General features: G+C 34.7%; 1 protein-coding gene across 6 annotated transcripts in view; it reads left to right on the top strand.

The window, feature by feature from the left end:
- KIF6 (kinesin family member 6) overlaps window positions 1-23,314 on the top strand; it is a 175,984-nt gene that overhangs the window by 32,370 nt on the left and 120,300 nt on the right. For 5 of the 6 annotated variants that reach the window (XM_068676590.1, XM_068676586.1, XM_068676591.1 and 2 more), the window contains exons 6-9: window positions 2,175-2,304; window positions 13,319-13,525; window positions 18,620-18,763; window positions 22,047-22,133. In XM_068676590.1, the coding sequence (XP_068532691.1) occupies window positions 2,175-2,304; window positions 13,319-13,525; window positions 18,620-18,763; window positions 22,047-22,133 (568 nt within the window). The remainder of the gene's footprint in view (window positions 1-2,174; window positions 2,305-13,318; window positions 13,526-18,619; window positions 18,764-22,046; window positions 22,134-23,314) is intronic. The other variant, XM_068676587.1, reaches the window with a different exon arrangement.

Genomic DNA, 23,314 nt, shown 5'->3' with positions numbered 1-23,314 from the left:
TCTTGTGGTTAACCTCGAGGAATATGAAATATGTATATACTTTATATATATATATATATATATATATATATACTTAAATATATATATATAATATATGTATATAAATGTATAAAGTGTTGGCTTTGTTCTTTTTGTTTTTGTTTGTTTTTTGTTTTTTTTTTCCTGTAGATCTTTTTTCACTAATCACAGAAAAACATGTTAATAAAAAAAAAAAGGCTTAATATTTACAAAAGTTCTTATTTCCTTGTTTTAAGTTCATAGAATCACAGGATTATTTAGGTTGGAAAAGACTCTTAAGATCAGGAAGTCCAACCATCATGTATCCCTAACAAGTCCAACATTAAACCATGTCCCTAAGCACCTAAGCTTCTTGCTTATATTGTTATGTCTTCTGTGAGCTTAGGGATATGGTTTAGTGGGGACTGTTAGTGTTAGGTCAGAGGTTGGACTCGATGATCTTGAGGTCTCTTCCAACCTAGAAATTCTGTGATTCTATGGGCTTATGAAAGCTCATCTGCTCATTAGATTAATTGCTTTATGCAATTAAGAGTTTTTGGTGAAAGACAAAATACAACATGCTTTGGGCTCAGTAGAATCCTGAAATAATATTCCTAAAGTTCTTCAGAAATCTGAAATGCAGCATAATATAGGCTGGTGAACACAAAGTTTTGCTGGTGGGCAAGCTGTTTTTCCTATATTTCTGCCACTTTATGTGCCAGCAGAACAATTCACGTGAATGCTGCAGAAACCCTGTCAGACACAGGAAATCAGAACACGTAATTCACCTTGATGGATGCATGTCAATCATCTTAAGAGTTTGTTAGTGAACTTCATTTTTAACCCAGTCTTCACTCTGGGAGTTTTCCAAATTCGGTGATGTGACTACTTGACTTCCCTGCTGTATGTCCTGACTGAGGAGACCCTCATAGCTACTCAAAGGCAATAAAGTTTAATTCTCACTTATCTGATTAAAAGAAAAAAATTCTTATGTAAAAAAGTCTGTTTAGAAAAGTGAAAAATGAGTTTCAATGATCCTTAGTGAATGTGGAGAGAGAATATAAGGGCAATGCAGCTGGTGAGGGGTCTGGAAAACAAGTCCTACGAGGAGCAGCTGAGGGAGTTGGGGTGGTTTAGCCTGGAGAAGAGGAGGCTCGGGGTGACCTTATTGTGCTCTGCAGGTACCTTAAAGGAGGTTGTAGCAAGGTGGGGGTTGGTCTGTTTTCCCATGTCCCTGGTGACAGGACGAGGGGGAATGGGCTAAAGTTGTGTGAGGGGAGGCTTAAGTTGGATATGAGGAAAAACTTCTTTACGGAAAGGGTGGTTAGGCGTTGGAATGGGCTGATGGGCTGCCTGGGGAAGTGGTTGAGTCACCATCCCTGGAGGTCTTTAGAAGACGTTTAGATGTAGAGCTTAGTGATATGGTTTAGTGGATGACTGGTTAGTGTTAGGTCAGAGGTTGGACTAGGTGATCTTGGAGGTCTCTTCCAACCTGAATGATTCTGTGGTTCTGTACATAGCTCTCCTGATCTTTTTGCCTTGTCTTTGGTGCTTCCATTTAACTTTTTTTTTTTTCTGAAATGAAAGGTATAAAGAAGTATGACTAATATCATTCCTAGCCTCAGTGGTAATAAGTAAACCATTCTGTTTTTATTCCTTTGCTTTTAGTTAAAGAAAGGGATTATTTACACTTGTAGTTATTAACAAAAATGAAAAGAAATCTTGACAAATGCAAAGTTATTAGAAACACTGGCTACAGGTGTGTTGATTCTGAAATATTCCATGTCTATTTGTTCATCAAGATTATGTTATGCTTTATGTATCATTTGTGCTTAATAGCTGTGGCAGTGGCAGACAAACCCCTACTTGTTATTTGCTTGTGATGGTTCATTTAACACCATCCACTGGAGATCTCACCAAAACAGTCCCAAGGTCTTCTCTAATATGTACAAGTGTTATATTTTCCTATTCTATGTGGAGGCTTATAATAAATGAATAAAAAGGAGGTAACGGAGAATTAGAAAAAAAAAAATCAACCTTTCTTTTAGAGCTTTTTTGTTATGATCATTTGAGGGTTTTAGATGTCAATTTTTAAGCGCAAGCAAAATGAAAGTGTAGAAGAAAGATCACTGTGCAACAGTTCTAGCTTTTTCTCCTTTTTTTTTTTTTTCATGTAGAAAAGTGACAATAATGGAAGACCCTGACCAGAACATTCATCTGAAAAACTTGTCTCTTCAGCAAGCAAACAATGAAGAGGAAGCTTTAAACCTGCTCTTCTTGGGAGACACCAACAGAATGATTGCAGAGGTAAGTACTGCTGTTACTTGTTGTAACAGTTACAAACATCTCCATAAAAGATACTATTTTGGAAATCCTCAGAGAGAAATGCATAAATTGCTATTTGGGGAGTGTATTTCCACAGTGAAATTAAATAAATGTTTCTCAGATTATTGCTTTCACTTTGCAAAGAGCTTTGTTTTCCCTTAGTGAATCTGTATGGTGGTCATTGATGAAATAGTTTACTGCAATTAAAATAAGTAAAACAAAAATGTTTTTCTCATAAAACACAGACTAACTTTTGAATACATGTGTTAACACACGTACAGATTTGTTGAAAAGTCTTAGTCATTTTAAGTCTTTCCCACAGACACACTGGATTCCCTTTGAAACGGTTACAGTAACAGCTGGCCATCTTCTCTTTTTTCTTCTCATTGCATTAACGTGGTGTCATGTGTAGAGAAACAAATGGCAGTGTGTAGCACATTCTAAGTAAGTATTTGCCAATACATAAAGACAAGGTTGTTTTTACACATTCTGGAGAATTCAAGTAAGTTGTTGTAGTGGGTTTATGTGGCAAGGTTTTGGTAGCAGGGGGCCGTAGGGGTGGTTTCTGTGAGAAGGATCTAGAAGCTGCCCCATGTTTGGTAAGGGCCCCACTGTTTTCCAGAACTGAGCCAATAAGCGATGTTGTTTTGCGCCTCTGTGAGAGCATATTTAAGACAGGGGAAAAAAAACGCTGCGCCACACAGCAGCTGGGAGGGTGAGAGGAGTGAGAAACAACCTTGCAGGCACCAAGGTCAGTGCAGAAGGAGGGGGAGAGGTGCTCCAGGCGCCGGAGCAGAAGTCCCCTGCGGCCTGTGGTGAGGACCATGGTGAAGCAGGATGTCCCCCTGCAGCCCATGGAGTACCACGGTGGAGCAGGGTTCCACACTGCAGCCCGTGGAGGAGACCACGGTGGAGCAGGTGGCCCTACACCGATGGAGGCTGCTGCCTGTGGAAGACCCCTGCCGGAGCAGATTCTGGGCCGGACCTGTAGCCTGTGGAGAAGAGATCACACAGGAGCAGGTGACCTGGCAGGAGCTGCTGCCCGTGGGGGAACCAGGTTGGAGAAGTTTTCTCCTGAGGGATGGACCCTGTGGTACGGACCCATATCTGGAGCAGCTCTGGAAGAGCTGCTGCCTGTGGGAAGCCCACGCTGGATCAGTTCATCAAGGGCTGTATCCTGTGGGTGGGACCCCACAGCACAGGGGACAAGAGTGACTGAGAAGGAGCGGCAGAGAAGAAGTGCTGTAGACTGACCATAGCCCCCATTCCCCCGTTCCCCTGCGCCGCTCGGGGGGAGGAGGTGGAAGAGGGTGGATAGGGGGGAAGGTGCTTTTGGTTTCTTTCCTTTGTTTCTCACTTCTCTAGCTTGTTAGTAATAAGCAATAAATCTTACTATCGCCCTATGCCGAGTCTGTTTTGCCCATTACAATAATTACTGTGTGATTTTCTCATCCTTATCTCAAGCTTTGATCCCTTTTCACATATTTTCTCCCCATTCCTCTTTGAGGAGGTGGAGTGAGAGAGCGGCTGTGGTGGAGCTCGGCTGCCCACTTGAGCGGAACCACAACAGTTGTTTCCATAAGTAATGAATAAATCTGTAGGGCTGTTTTCTTGTCTTAATGTTTGGAAATTTAATGTAAACATTAAAAGCGTATTACATAACATAGGCACTGTTAACATGACTTTAATATAGCACAGCTAACCGTATTTTAGAAAATTTTTTAGAAGTTTTTTCCCCCTTCTCTCTGACCGAAGAGATGCATAATAAATCAATGACGATGAAGAAATTCAAAGCAAAGGAAGGAGTCAGGTAGCTCTGTGTTTCTACTGACTGACGATGCATGCCTGGGCACAGGGCAAGATGCATTTCAATGCAAAATGTAAATAAGCAAGATGGGATATGTTCTTGAGATATCTGAAAACCTGTCATGATAATTGTTAATGAAAACATAAAAAGAAAGTTCATTGGATCGAGAAAGTTATTTAGGATTTCTCAGCTCAGCTTAGTTGAGCTGCATATGAAAATGAATATTTGAAGAAAATTATTCTGCTGGCTGACAGTTTCATAAATCAGTGACTGTAAAGGGCAATTGCGTTATATATTTGCAAGATATGGGCTAAAGAGAAAATATATCCCCAACATTAAAAGTCAGGAACAAATAGCAGGACTAATGAAAATGATAAGTTTGTAAAGGTCAAGGTGAAGTAAAATGAGGAGAATATTCTTAGCAGGTCAAACCAAAGAGCTGTTCCAGCTCCTTGCTTTAAGCATGGCCAATAACACTATATATGTAGAAGAGCAGAAGTTAGATGAAGTGAACTAATTATCATAATCTTCATTAGCTTGTATTATGCTTTTTATATCTAATAATTTCTGTTGTATACTGTTGTTGTTTTTTTTTTTTTGCGTGATTTTCACCTAGATGCTGTTTTATCATTAGAAAATTTTTATCGTCAAATCTCTTGTGACACAAAATTCAGTGACTTAATTAAGGAGATTTTTCCTAACAGAATTTTGAGTCTGCATCTTCATAATTTTTATTGAGGCATGCTAGTTCTTGCTAGGAAAAAAATACACATGAGAATGTGCTGAAAAATGGAACTAAACCAGGAGAGAGTTAAGCAGTTGCTTTGGGACCCCAGTAACAAAGGCTTCACTGATCTGAGGGTTAGCAAATGCTAATGCTGTTGTCACTTTTGCTGCTTTTTCAAATTTGGATTTCCTTATAGAGGTTTTACTTGTAGTTATCTCACACATTGTTCCATTGTAATAAGAGCAGGTACATTTCAGCACAGTTCAGAGAGCTTTCTGAGTGGTGCTTTCTCTTAGGTACTACAACATGTATTGCCCATTATCACTTGGCCTTTTTGGCTTTAGGTGAGTGCAGTAGTTTATAATATCACTTAAAAGAATGAAAAAAGTGTTCTCAGAAATGAGTGATTAATGTAGAGGTCTAGAAAAGAAGGCTTATGATAGCAACCATAACTTCTCCAGAGTTCCATATTTTTAAAACTTAATTCAATTATGATAACATTTCCTGACCTCAAAAAAGACGGAGACCCTATTTAACTAAGCTTTAAAAGACTTAAGATGAATTAACCTAAATAGAAAAATAAGTAAAAGAAAAACTATGTTTGATCCACTACTTCTTTTTTTTTTTATGATGAGGAGTTTAGCTATGGGAAAAACTGCCATGGATCACATAGGAAAACTATGGCAGAACATCAGTCTCTAAAATCACAGTCTAATACTTTATCCCTGATATAATCCTTCTTTGAAAAGTTGCAGGACTGTTTTAAAAATAGGAATGACTATTTAATTTCCTAAATGCCTCTGCTAGTGGAGCCTAACTTTTGGGTTGAGGGCTGCATTTTGCCCTCAAGTCTGACTGTGCTAACATGAAAAAGTGATCATAATTTTGAAAGCATTCATTACACGTCGGAATCTAAGGGAACATTTGTAACAGGAAACTTATTTCCCACACGTAACCATATAGGTAATAAAAAGGAAAAAAGAAGAATCTAGTCTAATTTGTGGAAAATTGGTTTATAGGCCAGTATGGGACCAATCCTTGGCTCCAGTAGATGTGTGCTACAGGCTGTGTAAATGAAAATGAGAGACACAAATGCATGAACACTTCATAATATAAAAATCCAAATAGGAAATTTTTGTCTCATATTTTGCCAGAGAGAAATGAGAAGAGAACAAACACAAAACTGATTGTTGGCAGCACTTCCAATTGTATAGGCTATTTTTTTTATTTGCTTATTTGTTTTCCCATGAAAAAGTCTCTCATTACTTTTGAATGCATAAGAATCTTAGCAACTGGTTGTAAAAACAAATCAATTTATTTCTCGTATTTCAATTTTTAAGCCAACTTTACATGCAAACAAGGAATTTCAACATTTAATTTGCATATGGCACTGGTGGTAGCAACAACATCTAAAAAACTTATGTACATTTCAGTAGTATTTGCAAATTATTTTATTTTCATATATGTGCCATTAATATGCCTTCATCTCAAGTGTTCATTTCTAAATTCTTGTGACTAGAAGCACTTGTGATCACTGTCCTTTGAAGTAATATGCTGAACCTCTGTGATTTAGTTATTTGATAGTACTTTTCTAGTATTTCTCTTAAAATAGCAGTGTAAGGTAGAGACAGTGGCCTCTCAAGGGTGTGCATTAATTTCAAAACTATAAAATCTTTGTGAGATATTTCTGAATACTCCAATTGTGTGTACATTTAGCATTTGTTTTTCCTCTAATGAAAAATTACTTAATTTTAGTGAGGAAGGAAATATTTTACAGCATGGTTTTATAACTATAATTCTCCATTGTTTAAATTTGGAAGACAGTGCATGTTACACAGTATTTGTTCCATTATTTAAAATGTTTGAAGTACACATGGGACAAGCAGTAAGATTTTGGCAATGTTTAAATGTGTTTTTTTCAATAAAGAATAAAATTTTTAAACATTTAAAGATAGTTGTGGGGAATGACTTGTGACCTCTGAATTGGACTAAATCCCTTCCCCCCCTTTTTTTTACTGTCCATTAGTATCCTCATGAATATATTTAGAGAGCCACTGGTAGTGTTTGAATGCATTGTTTCTTGATTAAATTTGAAAAACAGATTTTGAACACATGAACATACCAGATTAAATGACACTTTTGCCAAGAAAGCATGCTATCCATGTTAGAGCTATATTCTAGGATGAATTACAACTTTATGCTTTGCAAGATTGCTCGTTGGTATGAGTTGTCAAGTCATTTCCACCCCTGCAAACCTGCTCTACAGTATCATCAACAGCAAAAGGCATCACCATTTCAGCACAGGTGTTTTCATTTCAGTGCGTGGTAAAACAATCAGTGTGTCATACATACTGCTTTGAATGGCCCTTAAAATGCTTTGGGCTTTATATGGATAAAAGTCACTGTATAATGTAAAGTTTAATAATATTCTCACTAGAGGATAATAATTACTTTAAAAGCTACCTCAGTCACCAGGGCCTAACTGGGAAACTGTGCTTGTAAATATGCAAAAGGTAAGAGATGAAGTATTGGTTTTGAAATTGGGGAAGTGTGAGATTACAATTATTTTCAGCCTGATTTTTGTAGCAACAAATTTGCAATTACAACTGTGATAAGGGTACCCAGATACTCCTGAAGAGCCACTGCACTTAAACTGTACCATCAGAAAGGGAACTAAAGAAATACTGAAGTGTCTACCAGGTACAGAGGTAGGAACCTCCTATTCTTGAATTTACAAACCCTTCCACATAGCATGGTTCTGTTGGAACTTGAAGAGTTTATATTAATTAGACAGATGTATCCACTGCATTTCAACACAAGAATCTCTGCTCCATCAGCCTTGGAGAGACTTGTGATGTCCTGTACTACAAACCAATAATGCGTAAACATCAGAATATTCTAATAATGATTTTAACAAGAAAAACAGAGTGTGTTAAATTGCTTAATTATCATTCTTATAGTACACAGCAGCTCTTTTCTTACCATCTGACCTATAAAATGACTAAAGATACCAGAACTCCTTTATGCAGCTGCCCATCTGATAGTAGCTTGAGATGGGAAAAACTCAATTTGATATTTACCTTGTTATCAGTGTTTTCTCTTTTCATTTGGTCTTATTCAAAGACCTCAAAAGAAAGAAAAAGAAAAAGAGGAAGGAGAAATGTTCCTCAAAACAAAATCTTGTGCCTTCTCACTGAGACATTCTGTCAAGAAAATTGGAGTACTCTGTATCGTCATTCCTTCATTTATGCCTTGGCTAGTCACTAAATCACTCTTACAGAGAAATCATGTTCTTCTGATGTCTAAATATTTTGATTCAAATAAGGAAAGGTTTCACTGAAATGGTATAAACAGCCAAGTTGAGATAGTTTGCAATAGGGCCCGAATGACTGCATTTATCATCTGTGAAATCTTGTTGTCCCAACTGTCTTGCACTCTTTTCTCTGTTTTCTCAGGGTACATTTGGCAGCCATAATCAACACATTTTTCTTCCAAATAGTAGCAGCTTCTGTTGTTTTCAGTGGTTGTTTTCAAGCTTATATTTAAGAAATTTCCTCATTCTTAGGGGTTCAGTTATTAAGAACTTTATTTAGGCCAATAGCTTCCTGTTTCTTACTTTTCTTTTTATTGATAACAACATTTGCAATACCAGCTGCAACATACAAAAGATTTGGAAAGTACATAAATTATAGTATTAGGAGAAACTCCTGCAGTGTTTATTTGGATAAATAAGGTAGATAACAATTTGATTAAGATGGATTACTTGTGTTTTAGCAACTTCTGGACATTTCATGAGGTTTTATTCCTCGACAGAAACATCCACATTTGATGCTTCTTGCAATATGACTGTGCAACAGGTTTTCATTTAATTAGAAACCACCTTCTTGCAATTGCTGTATGAATAGATGTAACGGTTTCAGTTACAAAGCTTCTATACACTTTATTTAATCTCAGCAGACACAGGTATGCCCGTGTGAAAAAAGGAGAATAGGCTGCATGTCCGTGAAATTTCTCTTGTATGTATTTTCAAACATCAGACCAAACATTGTTGCTTTACCACAATGTGATTTTGAAAAATACGTTATTGAATTTCTCTTTTACTGTGCCAGAAATGGGCAGCAACAGATGACCTGGCATTAATTCCTTTGTATTTTTCACATGATATCACAAAGAATCTGCAGTCTGCTTATGTGGTTTATGATGTCACAGAATTCCTGGAAAAAATTATTTCTTTGTAAGTAACTGCAGCTCATCTGTTATTCTATATATAGCCTTCACAATAGCAACCATCTGCTGAAAGCCAGACCACTCCTTCTTTTTTTTCCTTCATCACATCAAATTAGCTTGAAGATGATTTCATATACATGTGTTTAGAATACTGCTAACAAAGCCAAAATGAACTCCAAAAGCCACCAAGGGAACCTTTTACTAGACTACGAGACACTGTCCAGAAGATGTATTTATTTATTCTGTTGTTTTCAGACTTTCTGAACAGCTGAATGGTGATAGTCAGAAGTTGCATATATGACTGCAAAAAAAAAAAAAAAAAAGGCTTTTTTTGGACTGAAGATGTTGACAAGTTGCAGCTTCTGTTGCCTTTTGCTTTGTCTACTTGTATGATGAAAGCAGCAAGGCATGGGGGATTATGACTGCAGTTATCATTTTGTAATCACATCCTATTTAACAGTTTACATTTGAATTGCTGTATGTTTCCTTCAAGAGTTCTGATAGAGCTTCCTATATACGAAAACTGCAAAGTGGAGATAAAATCATATTGTAGAAAGGTATATTGTTTAAAGCATGGTTCCACTCTGAAGAAGGATTTTAATAAATGGTGTTTTAGGATTCTAGCCAATGACTTCCAAATCAACTCCATTCATTTTACATGGCAAAAGAAGTAGTAGAGAGAAAAGCAATGGAATTTCCAATGGCCAGTAGAATCTGCCTGGAACATGGAAAATCAAGTTGTGTTTTTCCATAGACAATAAATCACTAATAGGTCAAATATTGCCCTGAGCTAACGCTTGGTATACTCTGAAACCTTTGGTGTCCTGAAATTATTTTCTTTAATGCTTTTTTAACTTTATTAGCCTTTGCCCGGTTTAATCAGGTATTACTAAAAGCACAGTTTGAAATACATGAGGTTTTACTGCATAGTGAAACTTAAAAGAATGCTTATTCTGAAATATGCTAATTTCTCCTGCTTCTTGCATAGATTTAGCAGCTTTTACTTAACTCTTGTGCTTCCGTAGGCAGACTTGTACTGATATTTGGTCTGGCAGAGACTTGTCTGCACTACAGCATGACCACTGCCATGACTTTAGCAAAGAATGTCCTTAAATATTAATTCTGCTGTGGATTCTGAGCTGGAAAAAATAAATATCCAATCCTGCTTTGCAGAGCTGCAAGTAGTAAAATCATAGCTCTCCTAGTAAAATAAGTAAAACTGGCTGAGATTATTCATGGCATCAGAAATGCTGAATAAAGTACATTGAAAGAGCTTATAACCTTTTCTTAATGTATTTTAGCTATGTTTGGGAGAATTTTCTTGCTCTTCAAAGCTTGAAGGGCCTATACCTTTCCTTGAACCTGTTTGTTTTTGTTCCCATGCCACTGTCACTTTGTTTGCTAAGCTTTGCCCCAGAAGGCAGCATATCATGTAACAGCACTCTGATGCTCTGTACAGGATTGTGAAATGATCTTTAGAAACCTGGAAGTTAAGTAGAGCCAGTGGTTTGCCTATATTATTCCAAAATTCCTCATCTGTATAAACTAAATGACCCAAACTCTTCTCCTTCTCCCTCTGAGTTTGGCCTTGCTAGGAAAAGCAGCCCAAAATAAAATAGTGCTAAGGCTGTAATTTTATTGCATATTTTTCACCAGCACTACAAGCGTAAGGTATTCCTGCGCACCACTTCTTGTTCACACTGTCTGCGCTGCCATTTTCAATTACTCTAACAGAACTGCTTCACACAGCTGTACTGTGATTGCATCAGGAAACCAATCCAGGTTAAATATCTATGGTTTGTAATCTTTTTAAGCTGGATCAGTTCCCAAAAACAGTGCAGTTGTGTTGGCACCATTGAGGAGCAGCAAGCTGCACCAAGGGTGGAGACAATTGCTAGGAAATTGAACAGGAGACAATTCATTGAAGAGGTATAGCAGTTCAAATTATTCCTCTTAACTTGCAGTATTTCTGTTGAGAGCCATACCTATTGGATTAAAAAAAACGACACCTTCAATACCTGCAGGCTATTTCAACATGTAGAATGTTTCATACCAAAGCAGACTATGGGGGGAAGAAAAGTAATATGTTGGTTCATCTATTCAGAATCCCAAGGGACACCAAAATGAATAATTACTCCAGCATACTAGAGCAATAACATACAGACGAGATTGAACTGTGCAATTTAACCAGGACTTTTTAGACCTTCTTTCTCAACGACTATAATAAGTACAGATTTAGTTACTAACTCAGCATTTATTTGTTAATTTATTTCACTATTTAATTTTTCTGCAAGTCAAGTATTTATACTCAGATAACAATGTTGTCATACTTGTAATAGTTTATAAATGAAAATACTATGTGTATAACAAACCTTTAATCTCAATGCATATTCTAAGGCTTTAGCCATTTATGAGGATAATAAGGGATTCATTTTGTTTTACAACTAAAGGAAAGAGTTTTTAGATGCTTAAAAGATTTTTATATGTTATTTTATAAAAAAGAAAGGTGCACATGTAATGCTATCTGATCATTTGAAGTCTAAAACAAAATATCTGAGTGTTGCTTAAATTTTTTGTTTGGAATTTCAAACATATTGAGAAATCCACTAAATACATACAAAAGGAAGTAGTAAGTGTCTAAAAATTGACCAATAGTTTCCACGTGTGTAGTTAAAGAAGTATGGCAGTAGCTATTCCAAATATATATATATATATATATATAAAAGCCAAACCTCTGGTGAAAATTCTGTTGTGACACATAAAATTCTAAGTTTGCCAAGTTAATTTTTTTTATAAAAGTAATAAAAATGTGAATCAAAAGCATTACAGAAAATTCTATTCTTAGCTAGTCCAGTAGATAGCTAGGAAAAATAAAATCAAATAAAAAGATGAGCAAATTCTGGTGATTAGAATGAAAACCATAAACTATATTCTGTGCAGAGTTTTATTTAAGAGATCATCATGTCAAGAAACGGAAGCACTACAGGTACATATCTGTATATTAAATAAGTTATTCCCCTGTGTTTTTGTAATTTTCTGCAAATACTAATACTTTTATATTTTGCCAGTAGGATTTAATAAACCATCAAATCAGGTAGTTAAAATGAAACTTCATTATCCTTTTGTTGTTATGCTTCACATTACAAGTATATATGTCTTGATCAACCTATTCACAACATATGTTTATAATTAGTGTTAGGATATGGTACGTAATACGACGGACTCCACAAACAAGCATATGAAGAAATAGGTGTCAAGCTAAGCTGTAAAGAATAATATGCCAATATACACCAAAGACAGTGTACTCCGTGTTTCTAGTTAGATTGGCCATAGTACTTCATAATTATTAATATTCTTTCCAGTAGTATTGTCTATGAAAAAGTGTTATTGTTTGAAATATTTGTTATTCATTTCCATGAATTTTGGATGAGCTAGAAATATGCAAACTAGATAAAAAACTGGTTATGCAATTTACTAGAATCACTTCTAGGACTTCTGTTGTTAATGAAACTCATATACCTGCTCCAAACCCTGGTGAGAAATAATAATGTACTTAATACTATAGTACTTTTTTATACTAGCAGATTTATAGCCTTTTTTTTTTTAATTAGTCTCTTATGGAGAAGATAGTGAGGGGAAAAACAGTGATGAGAACAAATCAAAAAAGGTTTATGAAGGTTTAGTGAAGTTTTACAGTCTTTAAAATTTTATAAAAAAGGCTTAAGCTCAACAGTTTTCTGTGTTCCCTCAGGATATGTTCATTATACACTTTAGATTTCAAAGCAATTTTGACTTTCAAACTGGTTTGACTTAAAAAAAAAAAAAAAAAAAAAAAAAAAAAAGGGAAGAGGGGAGGGAAGAGAGATGCATAATGAAATCATGAAGATTGGTGACCTTTTGGAAATCAGGAATTAGTAAGTTCCCCTCTGATCTATATGCTCTTTTCTAGGAGTATTCATCAGTATGGTGAGGCCAGCTGCTTTGATGATGTCCCCACTGTTAGAGTATCTTGAAAGAACCACGATTGCTTGCTTGCTTGCAGTACAATTTGTCTGGATTAATATTATCCAAGCATTTGGCCAGAAAACTTCTTTGTGTTCTTCTTTCATATTTATTACAGGTGAAACAGCTCACAGATTGGATAGGTGATTTCAATTTCCTGATTTTCAAGCTATGAAAAGCTAGATTTATATATTAAATGAACATTAAGTACTCTTAATTTCTTTTAATTGTAGACACCAATGAATCAAGCCTCAACTCGATCTCACTGCATTTTCACTATTCACATCTCCAGCAAGGAACCTGGATCTGCAACCATCCGACGTTCCAAGTTACACTTAGTAGACCTTGCTGGATCAGAGCGTGTTGCAAAGACTGGAGTTGGAGGTCATTTATTGACAGAAGCCAAATATATCAACTTGTCACTACATTATTTGGAACAGGTAAAATTCAAATAGTATGAAAAATTTCCCCTTTACTCCATTCCTTATTAGCAATATGCAATGTTTTTGTAATCTTGATTCCCATGTTCAGTTAATCTTAATACTATGTGTTTATTGCACTTTTTAAAATATGTTTGAATTGATATCTCCTCATTTGAAATAAAATAATATTAATTCAGATAAATCAGGTTACATTAGATATACAGGGTACTGTTTCAAAAATAGGTTTCTTGTTTGATTTGGAATTCTAAAGATATTAACAAGATTGCAACTGTATTTCTGTTAAAAATTTTATATGTGATTTTCACCTGCTCTCCTCAGTGAGAATCAGAATGTATCAAGAATCATTGTACTAAAGTGACTGATTTTTATTTGGTTCAAGTGAGCACTGTAATATCATGAAGTTTTAGGCTCTTCTCTCATCTGTTGTTTTATTCCACAGCCAATGAGAATCTTTGATCTCTTTGAGACAGAAGTTATCTTTTTTAATATATTGATGGGGTAATTGTCATGATAGTTTTTATACCAATAGGATTCACAGGTGCAACTGTAATAAAAATAATAAATCTTCATAAATCTTTGTCATTCAGCTACTGATACTGAAAAAGATTTAGCTTGTTGATTTAAGGTACACTGAAATCCCTATCCTCCTTTCAGTGTATATAATGGTTAGCAATTGTTAAATGTACATAAGGTTCTAAGAGTTCCTTTCTTTACAACCATTTGGAGCTTCTAAGAGGAAAGAAAAATATACCACCTGGTATTCTTGTATTGTATTAAAAAAAATATATTGGGAAAGCTGAAAAGTCTCACTTGTGTGCTATATTTATTTACAGTCAAATTTAAGTATATTTTTTTTGTTCGGACTTACAGGGAAGTAAAGAAAAATAGTTCTGCTAATTTTACTAAGGAAGTGGAAAGATACCATCTCTGTGTGTCTACTAGTCACACAATTAAAAAATGAACTCATGAACTTTTTGCCAGTTTTTTCAACTTTGCTTTTTATGTTTCCTCTTTGGGGAAGGCAAATTTTGAAAAAGCAGGCTAATCCTGAGTAATTTCACTCAATTATTGTTAATTAGAAACAAAGGAAGAATTAAGAGTGTGTTGGGAAGCTGAATGGAAACTCTGAAAAAGTAGAATTCCAGTAGAAAGCTTTAGCTAACAGTTTTGATGGTGTGTGTTTTTTTAATATTATTTTATTATTATTTTTTTCCCTCCACTGATCTCATATAATCATTATTCCTTCAAAACTAGAAGAATGCAATATTACATCTTAGAAGCCTAGTAATTTCAATGAATTGTGATAAGCGTGATGGTGAAGGCTGTTTAGGCTGTTTACATTCATTACTTTCTTCTAGTATCTTTTTTTTTTTTTTTTTTTTTATTCCACCAGGTTTATACGTTGTCCATATTCCATAGCACTCCTTCCTTTCAGGTGTTTCTTTTTTGGCTTAGCATATGTAGCATTGTTAAAAGACATTTATGTTTGCTTATAAAAACTTTCTGCCCATCATATTTAGTTCTGCCTGATCTTCTGTAACCTTTTGCATTCTAATGCTATAAAACTCCAAGCAAGAGTAAGAAACACATAGTAATCAATGAAATATATTTTGTGTATACTCTGCTATTAAGATAGAATCACTGATTGTTGTTTTTTTTAAGTGTGGATTTCAGACCTCCCACCTGTTAGATGAATTACTTTCTTTCTAAATTTGAATAGGTAGTATTGTTTTCATAGTCTAGCAAACACTATTTCTGTTGACAGACATTTGTTGTTTTTGGAGCTCTGCTAGAGAATACTGTACATTTTTGAAACATTTCCTTAAATTCTTTCATATACCACAATATGAAGGTACATGCTGATCTGTGAAACTGTCACTACTTAGTGGGATAAAAACAAAATTAAAAAATGCTTAACTGAAGTTCAGAGTTGTTCTTTTCAATTTATACTCCAGTACACGTGTTATTTAGTAAAATTTACAGTTGAGGAAGTACTTTAAAAAAGGAGATTTTGTGTGTGTCTATGTGTGAAAATTTCTTCAAAATTATAGTTAGAAAATATAATCAACCATTCCACTTCTTGGGAAGATTTTTTTTTTTTTTTTGCGTGTGTTGTATTTTTCATTTAACAAGAAGAAATTTGTTCAATTTAATGTACTCTAGAATCAGAGGTTTATCACCTGTCAAAAGAGAAATTTTAAGGCACAGCAGGTGGCAGCCAGTCATTTACTATTACACTGGATTTATTTTCAAATCTGCCATTTGTTAAAATTTCACCTTGAAGTAAAATGGCTGTATGTCAGTTATCATAAGCAACAAGGGTAAATGATTCAAAAATGAAATTTGAAATCATACAAATTGTGCTTAGGATCTTTTTTTTTATTTATTTACTGTATGATTTTTATGTATTTAAAATGCAACATTACAATGAGCATCTGTGAGGTTGAGTTTAATAACCTTCGCAGTGCATTTTGAGATACTCAGGTTTGAAGTACTATAGAAGAGAAAAATATTTACATTTTGTCGTGCAACTTTTAACTCCTCTTGTAGAATAAAAACAATCAGAGATAAGCAAGTTAGGTTCTGTTTGGAATTGCATATCATTAATAAGAAATGTTTACTAATCCTGAATAAAAGATGACTGAAGACAGTAAAAACAATATTTTTGTTCAGTAAAAATCAGGTTATTCAATCCTGACCTTGCAGTGACTAATACTAAACAAGTCAAAATAAGCTTATTTACATTATCAGCTGTTTAGTTATGATCTACTGGTGTTTTAGTGTTGAGTTATTCCATTTTTAAACACTTTGCATAACGGTTATATAAAAATGATTTGAGTCAAGATGAGAATGGGAACGCAGTTCTGTATTACCACACTTAGTCTTATCTTAAGGTGTTAAAATAACTTCAAATAAATCAATCACATTTTTTTAACTAGGTGGCCTGTATGTCTGGAGCAAAATGAAGTCCTGATAGTCTCATGCACCTGATCTACAGTAGCAGTAGAAATGATTCTGTAGTGCCCACAGCAATTTGGTACATGGTTACTTTTAAAAGTCCCTACTACCACATCTGGGTAGCTTTTGTTGTCTATAAGCCATAGTAGGATGTTTGACAATCACAACTGCATTTTTGCCTATTAATTGGCATTTAAAATATGCTCCATTTAGAGAATACTGAAAAATTTAATTGGTTAATGAATGACTGCTACTTGTACTTACTGAAGTTTTTGTCTGTAAAATTTGAGATCACTGTCAGCTACTTATCCACATTCCGTAGAGAAGGTAATTTTCTGGTTTTGTTTCTTTCTAATTAACATATCCCTATAACTTTCTGCCTTAAATTGTGGTGATTTCAATCATCATATTACAGTTTTGGTTTGGTAATATTTTTAAGGTTTGTTAAGATTCAACCTACCAATGCTTAAAGAAGAAAGAAGAAAACCTCTTTTGATATCAGAAGGGTAATAATACACTCTTGTTTTCTGGTTATCCCATTTAGTTGGCTGTTAGAAGATCCTTGTTTAGATATTGTACAGTGGTCTGTTGTTTTGTGAAAGAATATAATTTCCTTGACTTTCAGATACGTCTTCATTCTATTACAGATTCTTTGATTGGCTTGTAAAACTGTTTTAGTGCTTTAGGTTAGGTTTTACTAAAGGGATTTAAAACCATCACCTCCTGTGTTATATGAATCTTGCACGTGACACTACAGTGGCATGAGAGCTGGTCATGTAGGTTTTCAGTGCCAGTGGTAGAAGGTTCGAATTCTTCCTGGGCTACAGACTTCCTGCAAGCACCTCAACAAAACGTGAATTTCCCTGTAACAGAGTTACCATTTTTAACAGAAATAAGATATCTTCCCTCTGGTTCTTTTCCTATCTTGCCAATTTAGGTGGTAGCCTCTGTGTGGTAGAATCTGAGAGCATACTTATTAATGTATACTCCACATTAGTATGAGGTTTCTGTGCAATATTAGAAACTAAAACAGCTATTGTGTTTTATAAGATATGACATATTTTCATCTAATGAGTTGTAATACACAATATTTTAAAACCTTTATCCAGGAATATGTTTTCAGTTTCCTTTACAATATAGTAATTCTCATATTATGTATTGGTTCCTCTGAGGATAGCCAATATATGATTTATAGTAATAAGAAATTTTAACTTTCTGAAGACTATTAAACTAGTGGCAACAAAAATGTTACTGCTAAATTTTGTAAAGTAACAATTTTCTTTGGTGCAATATGAACTAAATATGTGCTGGTATGTAGCATTTATTGATGGAAAAACAACTCCTAACCATTTAGGATAGCTTGGACAATTCATATAGCTAAAGGTTTTCAGTACAGTGCTTGGCAAGATATCAGCTCAAATCTTTGGTATCTGAATGTATCATGGGGTAATCTAGCTTTTCATTTAATTATAATTAGAATCATAATGTAAACATCTGAGAAGAGAAACTGAGAATATTAGGTGTACCATTTCCTTTTTGGCCAAGACATATGTTCTAAACTGAATTATTTCTTTCCAGTAGTACATTGTAATAGTGCACACTTTTATTTGTGCATGTACTTGTCAAGACATTTTCTCGGAAATAAATGAATTGACCCCTTCAAGACCCATGTGCTTTAGGAATGTGTCATTTTAAAAGCATGCTTTAGCAAATGTTGAGGAAGTTTCTTCTTGAATGCTCTCCATATTTTAGCGAATTATTATGCTGGAAAAAATATGAGGACGATTTTCAATAAGTTACCATGTCTTCGGAGAATGGTTTTTAGTTTATCATGTTCTGTTTCCATGTTTCTGAGAGGCTATAAAATATAAAGCTAAGGTGTGATAAAATTAAATGTATTTGGTCTTTTAGGTCCAATGCCTGCAAAGACATACAAACACACTGACATTGAAGTGAAAATTGTACCAATAAAACCAGAGGCTTTGCACCTAAGTGGGTGCAGAGGTGTAGTTTTGTATTAGAAGTTTAGGTTGCTGAGCAGGTTGTTGTTGGTTTTTTTTGTTTGTTTGCTTTTTTTAATCTTTCTGTGTCAGGTGAGTTTAAAAGCATTTTCCATTTTTACTGTTGTTTCAGGTAATAATTGCCCTTGCAGAGAAAAATCGGTCCCACATTCCCTATCGAAACTCTATGATGACCTCAGTGCTAAGAGACAGCCTGGGAGGAAACTGCATGACTACCATGATAGCAACGCTTTCTTTAGACAAAAGAAACATAGATGTATGTTATTTCTGTTTTCAAAGAAAATGTTTTCAGTTGTTAAAAGAGCCTGCACTTTTGACTTTAATTACAGTTTGCAATTCAAGTGTGTATGCTTTCTTTCTCATCCTTACAAAAAAAAATAAAATACTGTTATTTCCAGGAGATAATTCTGTCAATAGAAATTTCAATAACATACAGATAAATCCTTTAGGATGTGTTATTCTCTAAGTAATCTGAAGTCAAGGAGCAATTGACAAAGGACTTGCACATATATATATGAATCATATATATATTTTATTTTTTTTCTGATGTATAAATCTTTGAGTTATGAAAAGATACCTTGAAGGGATTTTCCAAAGGAAATATATATTGGTAAGATCTCTAAGCAAAATATCGATCAGACCGAGAAAGTCTTGGCAGAACTCCTTTATATTTTGTGGAGTCAAGTTTTTATGGTAGACAATTCAAGAAGTCATGAAGGACAGAAGGAATTAGATGGAATGATTTAGGATTTTTGCATTTTTTTTAAATACTTCTGTATTTCTTTGTGAATTCTAAATAGTCATGTTTTCCTATCTTTATTTAACAAAATATGTTGTCATGTGCATACCTAGAACACTGCTCAAATCCATTTCTAATATAGTTATTTCCTGATTTTCCATAACATCAAAGATTTCTTAATGTGAATAAACAAGGAAAAAAAACTAGTATGTTTAGGGCTGTTTTCTGAAATACAATGGAAAGCATTTTACAAAACTGTACTTAATCTAGTTGAAGACATTTTTTCTTTAGAAAATGGCCTTTGCTTTTAAATGGAAACAGAACGTTTAGAATTGTATTATTATATTATTATTATTTTATTATTATGTTATTTTTATAACATAATTGTGCAAGCATGATGCCTGGTTATAAATGCAACTGAATAAGTTTATTAATACTCTTTTTTTTTCTTTTTTTTTTTTTTGACTGTGTGGTATAGGCACACTTTCATACATCAATTTATCGGGTGTATCCATCTCAAATTGCAATTTAGGCTTCTATTTTGGGGAATATTTAGGCACAGCAGTTATCCAGAGTAGGATACTGACACCTTTCATTTTCTTGCTTTACCATATACCATCTACAAAATAAACCTTCTTCAGTCCTTCCAAAAATAAATAAAAAAATTTACCCTGTTCCCCGAATCTGATGTATGCAGGTAATATTAAGACAGATGTTCAAGTAATTACTAGACATTTGAAAATACCAGAATTAGGACAGCTGCCTAATTTAATTTGGAGTTCTGTGAGACATTATGCAGAGTTATGTTTGGCTTTTTGTTTGTTTGTTTATCCACTGGATGTACATTTCATTCACAAAAAGAAACACAAGACAGCCTTACCCCCCACTATAAAATGAAGCTGTTTATTAAAATCAACTTTCTTAAGGACTTAGCTTTGTCTCTAACAGTGAAAGCAATGAAGCAGAGAATTCAGTGTAAGAAAGGGCACTTTCATGAAGAGGACAAATAGAATATTGGTTACATTCATAGGTTATATTCCTACTTCTTCCAAAGAGTTCATATACACCTTTTTACATCACCTACATCACATTCTTCCTGCTAGTTCTGTGGAGTGCTTGAAAAAAGGTCTTGACTCTGAATTGTAGCCATATCAATTGTTATAGTTACAAGTGAAGTTGAATGCAAGGTCTGTTTTGAACATAAGGTCATACATGTATAATGATACTAATCAGAAAAATCTAAGTTTTGGTACTTTTTGTTTCCCTTCTGTTAAGTGTGGTCATTCCAACTCCTTGCAGCAAAGCAATACCTAGAGTGTTAATTGATTAATCTTGTTGAAGCCCTCAGGTTCTGCAGAAATAAGCATGGTAGAAAAAATGATTAGGATATTAGTAGTTGCTACCTTTGGTTACCTTTTGATGACATAGGATAAACAGGTCATGAGCTTACATATTGAATGCTGAAGACTGAACTGATTAACCACTCCAGAAATTAACATATGCTTCACTCTGAACAGGGCAAAGAGGTCTGATGGCAATATATATATATGTATACTGTATATAGAGTTGTACCTAGTGAATATATAAGAATTAAAATTACATAGTCTGGTTATCATTGCATGGGACCTGCATGGTGGAGGCAAACACAAGGTCTAAGTGCTAAGAGCTAGGGCTATTGTGCAGCTGTTTTAATAGTAAGATCCTCCTCTCCCATTTGTTTCTGTATATATATTATGACTTTTGCAATAAACACCAGTATCTTTCATCATATAACCCTAATTCAGAGACCACCCCTCCAAGCATGGAAAGAGAAGTCCTGATCATATATTTAATTTAGTATTTCCATATGTTAAAGGAAAGAAAACTGCAGAATTACTTTGATTCTGAGATATAATTATACACCAATAGTAATGTTCTCTTGATGTAGACTTTGATGTAAATTCTTATATTTTAAGAATGTCAGAATGGCACATCTCAGAAAATTTTATCATACACCTTATCAAATATCATTGTAACCTCTAACCTGACTGAAATCAGTTGCTTGTCTTTGTTTGTTTGTTTGTTGTTTTTTGTTTGTTTGTTTGTTTTTTGTTTTTCATTAGGTAGGTAAGTTCCCTAGTGCATTCTGGCATGATCTCAAAGGAGGGAACAATAATTAAGGATCCTCTATTTCACTCTGCACTAGATGGGAGTACTCACTGATTGTCAGAGTTTCCTCCACAAACTTCATCTTGTATCTTTACTTTTCTTTCAGTCCTCCTGCACTCTAACTTAGTTCACTGCTCTGCTCTCTGACAGTTTCTTACCTGGTATCATAGTTCTACCATATCCCTCCTAGTTTTAATTCTCCTAACTTGTTCCTTACTTGTCCTGATCTTTCCCTTCACCTCTTCCCAGCATTTTTCACATATGCTTCTCTGGTCACAGTTTCATCAAAAAAAAGAAAAAAAAGTTTTAGGTAATTTCATCTTTTTCTCACCATTTGAAATTTTTTACCCTCTGAATAGTGTTGTGGCTTTGTTATCCTTTAGTGCCAGCTAGGGGCTCATTCAAAACAAAGCTGATCAGTGGATTGACTGGCTCAATAAAATACATGTTATAATTTGACAGTTTTAACATCAGTATCATTAATAGGATAATCTTTTCCTTGAATATTGTTTTTTGGAATATGAAATGTCAGATTATTTCTGTAAAATACACCAAATAAAAAAATGTAATTCAACATCAGCAGCAGTCTTTTCCAGTTACCTGGTGCAAAGCTAACTGAAATTCTTCTTTTTTTTTTTTTTTTTTCTTCCAGGAATCTATATCAACCTGTAGATTTGCACAGCGAGTTGCTCTTATTAAGAACGAAGCAGTTCTTAATGAAGAAGTTGACCCCAGATTGGTGAGAGTTATTTGGAGATAGAGGGAAGGAAATTGCTTGGTTTTAATTTCAAGAAGCAATTGCAATCATATGCATGTTGAAAATTTTATGCTAACTAATTCATTTAAATCTTTTTTTAGATGCAGGTTCCAATCTTATCTATAAAATAGCTGCTATTCTTAGCATTTCTTTTGGAGATAATCAAATGATCAAATGAACCTTTATAAAACCCCTAACAAGTAACTTGCAGTGTCCCTCCCTCGTGTAGTTGAGCCACATCAATTAGCATAGATACAATTTGGCATAGCGTAGATACATAGTACATGTTGTATAAAACTTACCATATAGGTGGATGATGGTTCTTGTAGCTCTTTTTATAATTAAATTTTCCTCCAATACTGTGCGTTACTGGTAGCTGCTGTAAGTTAAGCACTTTTGAAATTAGAATACGTAATGTGTTCTGCAGAATACATTGAGCATATTGTGATGTTAATGACGCTTCTCTGGTACAGCAAGCAGTGCAGTGAATGATCTGGCATGGTGGCTTTTAACCATCCCAAAATGCACTGGAAGGGCTATATACCTGGGTGAAAGCAATTCAAATTTCATCATATTTTTTGACAGGTATAGAATTGAGAAAACCAAATCTCAGTGGTAGTTAAAACCACCATGGAATGCAAAGGGTCAGAAGAAGGTCTTTTATAAGTAAATTGACATCAACATAAAGGCTAAGGAGAATGTAAGCCTGCAGCTCAGTAAGGAGCAGTAGACCTACTAACACATAGCATTGAAAAGGCTGTTTTGCCTCAGCTGTTACTTGTAAAGGTTTGACATCAGGCCCACAGGTCTCACCAGCAGTGTGTTCTCTGCAGTGGGGAAGGAACATTAGGGAACACTTAGGCCACTTGGACAAGGATAAGTCCAAAGAATCAGATAGGATGCATGTGAGGGTGCAGAAAGACATGGCCGAGGTCACTGTAAGGCTATTTGGTATCTTTGAAAGGTCGTGGCAATCAGTTACCGATGATTGGAAAAAGGCAAATATCATGCCTATCTTCAAGGAAGGTGAGAAGGAAGGTTTGGAGATGTACAGAACTGTACAACTGTTAGCCTAACCGCAGTCCCAGGGAAGATTATGAAACAAATCCTTCTAGAAGCTGTTTCCAAATACTTGAAGAACAAGAAGGTGACTAAAAGAAGCC

The sequence above is a fragment of the Anas acuta genome, chromosome 3 (assembly GCF_963932015.1).
Source record: "Anas acuta chromosome 3, bAnaAcu1.1, whole genome shotgun sequence".
Lineage (NCBI taxonomy): Eukaryota > Metazoa > Chordata > Aves > Anseriformes > Anatidae > Anas > Anas acuta.
Note: the sequence above shows the minus strand (reverse complement) of the source record. Positions and strands in the feature narration are given on the sequence as shown.